The 4,393-nt window shown below is 40.5% G+C and overlaps 1 protein-coding gene across 8 annotated transcripts in view; it reads right to left on the bottom strand.

The window, feature by feature from the left end:
* Positions 1-437: 437 nt before the first annotated feature.
* The window catches only part of LOC125044429 (probable cytochrome P450 49a1), a 14,292-nt gene continuing 10,336 nt past the window's right edge, over positions 438-4,393 (bottom strand). For 6 of the 8 annotated variants that reach the window (XM_047641092.1, XM_047641099.1, XM_047641096.1 and 3 more), the window contains 4 exons: positions 4,073-4,242; positions 3,903-3,981; positions 1,944-2,147; positions 438-1,660 (listed from right to left, as the gene is read on the bottom strand). In XM_047641092.1, the coding sequence (XP_047497048.1) occupies positions 1,547-1,660; positions 1,944-2,147; positions 3,903-3,981; positions 4,073-4,242 (567 nt within the window). In that variant the 3' untranslated portion in view covers positions 438-1,546. The remainder of the gene's footprint in view (positions 1,661-1,943; positions 2,148-3,902; positions 3,982-4,072; positions 4,243-4,393) is intronic. The other 2 variants (XM_047641093.1, XM_047641100.1) reach the window with 2 other exon arrangements.

The following is a 4,393-nucleotide window of genomic DNA, read 5'->3' as shown; positions in this document are numbered from 1 at the left end:
ATGTCAACGTTTACTTATTGATAACCTCCAATTTTTTTTACTAAATCGCGCCTATTTGTAATGATGGAAGTCAATTTCGTTTTCGATGTCCGATGGCGACTTCCAGGTCCACAAGAATGTATTCATAATATTGAGTGATCGAGCCATCGCAAAATCGGCTAGCATTTGTCCCCTCTCATTCCTAGTGCCTATTCTATGATCACTACGGTTTCTCCTGTCTTTTTACCTGTTTTGTCATTAAAATTCGGTAAGTTTCACACAAGTCTGCGGATCCACGAGGTAAATGTACTCGCCCAAATGCACGATTAGAGGGAAGGAAGCATGATATTACACTTTTTCTTTAATAGCAGAGTGCAGTCAAATAACACGCAGGCAATGGCCTCTTCGAACAAACAATGTAAATTAAAAGGATTCGTAGTAAAAAATAAAAATATTAATAAGGAATGCCATTTTTGGCATAAATTTATTAACAATATCATCCATATCTATTTGGCTATCTTTACATTAGCCTTATCCCTTTATCAATTTACCTTTAATATGGAAATAAATAAATGTGAATGTTTTACACCGCCGTATACAATATAATATGGACTCCCCCGCATCAGTAGCACACATAGGCCTGTGTGCGTGTATATGAAATGACATTTTATTACAGATTAATGGTGTAGTCTATTCACTTGACTCTGATAGCTGTAAACGTTTGAAACAAGGCAGCTCATTGATCAGTGTAACTCTGAAGATCATCGTAATTTTACATTTCTTATTTTTACATATATAGTTATGCATATGAATTTCTTAGTAGTTCATACAGTTTAGCTATAGAACAATATCCGCTCTTAAATAAGTGAAAAAAAAACGATATATAAAATGTAAATATGTTAAGAAAAAAGTTGATTATAAAGGTTTTTGATGTGACGAGTGACGTTCGAAGTACTCTCGGACACGCTGGTGTTTTCAATCAACAAGAATACAATGATCTCAAAATGCAATAATGTCGATTGTACAAACTTATTCCGCAAATATTTGTTAACTGACGGTTTTCTTTAATCTGTACAGGATTGGCATTTGTTTTTTTCACTGTACCTTATGTCCAACTTCGCTCTACATAAAGTCGGGAAACTAGAACAGACCGCGCCGACGTTTGATCCTATGCGGGGAGTTGCGAGGCCTCCCCACCCTAAAACAAAGAAAAGAAAATAACGACACGGCAAAATTTAAACAAAAAGTTTTAATATTAGTAGTAATGACAGTATTAATAGTAGTAGAAGTAGTATTTGTTGTAATCACTGACTAAAATAAGGTTTACGCATCGGAAGGTATTCTCAGACTATTTGGCTGTAATTACATATATTAAATGTTACGTTGATCTAAACTTTCATCTATAGCATGAGCATCGATATGGTCACGTTCATGCAGAACAATTATGAGATAGAGCGCATTAACGTGAGCATATTGATTCTTGTGTTACATACACATTCTATGACTATTAATATTTTATTATCCCTATTGTTATTTACATTTCCTCTTCGTTGTGCCTTCTTTTCTCCTAAGGGCGTCGCTCCGTGAATGAAAACCTCAGGGGCTGTGTGGGCTTCAAGGAAAGCTGCATCTTGCTGTCCATGTCACCGTAGTTGTAATCCACATTGTATCTCTGCATCACCTGCGTTGGTTGGAGGAGAGGGGGGAAGGGTTAGGTCAGGTCTCCTGACGCGGGGATCAAAGTGCTCTTTATGACGATGAAACGAACGTGTCTGTGTGTGTGTATGTGTGTGTGTGTGTGTGTGTGTGTGTGTGTGTGTGTGTGTGTGTGTGTGTGTGTGTGTGTGTGTGTGTGTGTGTGTGTACAAAGACCTGCATATTCACTCAAATTTAAGAATCTACATATTGCATTATCTACATGGGTAAGATCGTAACCTGTTGCACTGCAACTCCCATGCACTCACCCTCGCCAGGAAAACGTACAACTCCTGCTCCGCGAGACGCCGGCCGACGCACATCCGGGTCCCAACACCAAAGGGCAGGAGCGCGAAGGCGTGGGACGCGGCGAGCTCGCTCCCCCGAAGCCAGCGCTCCGGCAGGAACTCGCGCGGCCGCGGGAAAGCTGTTTCCTTCTGGGCGTCTTCGTAGTTCATCATCAGAACTATGTGCTGGGTGTGGTCAACAAAAGTGGTCAACAACTGTGGCAAGTCCCAACTTTTTTTTCGACTGGGATGACCTAAATGAAGCTCAGATTACTGTAGTAGCCGGTTACACAGACGCACGCCCGCGCACACACACATACACATACACATACACACACACACACACACACACACACACACACACACACACACACACACACACACACACACACACACGTCAAAACATTATTAATGTGCCCTTTGGTCTGGGATGACCTATTGGCATAGAAAAATTAATAGTGGGTCAATCGAAAATTCCATCTCATTGTGGTGTGCGCGTCCGTATTATGGGCGGCCCTTCACTACTGCCTGAGCCGATAGTGAATGCCCCTTTTAGAATGATACTTAAAACTTATCAAAATAAAATAAGCAAACGAAAAGAACATATGTGCAAAGGGATTCAAATAGTTCGGAAGAACATAATAGGGTTAATTCAGAGTCGAGGAACTGCAGGTGTAGGTCAAACAAACAAACGTAAAGCTGTAGTGTTCCCGTGAGGGCCAGCGATAACTAGTTACTCCCCTCGCGTCGTTTTCGTTGTGAGAACGGGCGCCACCTGTCAAGATATCTTTTTCTGATACATTTTAAGCCACTGCTTGAGGAATATATAGCTAAATATATGTACTTTAGATATTAGCAAAAGACCTCCCTGGATGTATATGTAGTAAAACTAATAACAATGAAAAGTAAATATAATGTTTATCATGAGGACCCAAAAACTCCCGCCTCTCGCCAATTAATTGTGGCGAGAGGAATATACGGTAAGTCTGATATACGAAATAAGCCTCGCCCGGGTTATGCCCATGAAGGGAACCCGGCCTGTGTCGACTAATGCCGACTCGCTAACGTGTGTCAGCTGGTGCTGACTCGGCTGAGCTTAGTCCTTACCCGGCGTGGTGCCCAGCCACAGCAGTAACCTCCAGACCACAATTGCAACTTCTCGCTCCTTGGCAGGGCGCGAACCGCCGACCCCTCGGATGTGAGGCCGACACGTTACCAACCACTGTACTAGCTCGGAGGCTAGGCGACGAGAGGAACTTTTTGTATCATTTTATACGAGATAGTTATTCGGGGATTTATGTATTTCCTGGTTAGCTCTTTTAACCAATAATTAATCCGGAAGAGCCACGAGATTCCATGTAGCTTCCAATAAACAAAGGGAGATTTTTTGTATTTTACGTTTGTTTTACCTACACCTCCAGTTACTCGACTTTCGGTTAACCCCTTTAATGTTCTTCTGAAATATTTTAATCCCTTTGCACATATTAAGTATTTTTCGTTTTAAGGATTATTTTTTAAGTCACAATCGGCTCATTCAGTCTTGATGGGCTGCCCATATGGACCCTCACACATCATGATTTAGCTATACATTTACAAGATTAACTCATTATAATCGTATAATGCAGTAACACATTCAAACTCAAGCTGATTTTTTTTTTTTTTTTTTTTTGGGGGGGGGGCTGTGTGTAGTTGTTAAGTGTGTGTGTGTATGTGTGTGTGTGTGTGTGTGTGTGTGTGTGTGTGTGTGTGTGTGTGTGTGTGTGTGTGTGTGTGTGTGTGTGTGTGTGTGTGTGTGCCAATTATCATTCCATTGAACATAAACATTGAAGCGATTTCAACTCCGCAGTTTACAGTAACAATAATATTGACGATGATTATGACATTAATAATAATTATAATAATAATAATAATAATAATAATAATAATAATACAAAAACTTACGCCTTTTGGAATATGGTATCCTGATAACACGACGTCAGTGTTAAGCTCCCTCAAGAGCGCAATTGCCACAGGAAATACCCTAAGGAAAGATGCATATAATCATTTTACGAATCTTTGTTTGCATGTATCCCTCTTTCATATATATGGCATTCACTTCAGATTTTACATACCTGAAACTCTCCTTCGTCACGGCCTTCAGGTATGATAATTTCGAGATGTGGGATGGAGTAAGGGTTTCAGGATTGTCCTTCAGTACCCGGTCTACCTCCTCCTGAAGCTTCCTTTGGGCTTCAGGATTCTTCGCCAGGAGGTAGAGAGTGAAGGCAATGAAGTGAGAGATCTGAGGAAGAAAAAATAAAGAGGGTTTTTATTAATGTTTTATAATTATGTAACACCCATACACGTCTTGAGTTATATTATATAGGCGGGTAAGTTTCACTCGACATGTTAAATGTTTGCTCAACTTCTGAGGGACTATTTTCAAATGTTAA

The sequence above is a fragment of the Penaeus chinensis genome, chromosome 35 (genome assembly GCF_019202785.1).
Source record: "Penaeus chinensis breed Huanghai No. 1 chromosome 35, ASM1920278v2, whole genome shotgun sequence".
Lineage (NCBI taxonomy): Eukaryota > Metazoa > Arthropoda > Malacostraca > Decapoda > Penaeidae > Penaeus > Penaeus chinensis.
This window is presented reverse-complemented; position numbering and strand designations above follow the sequence as displayed.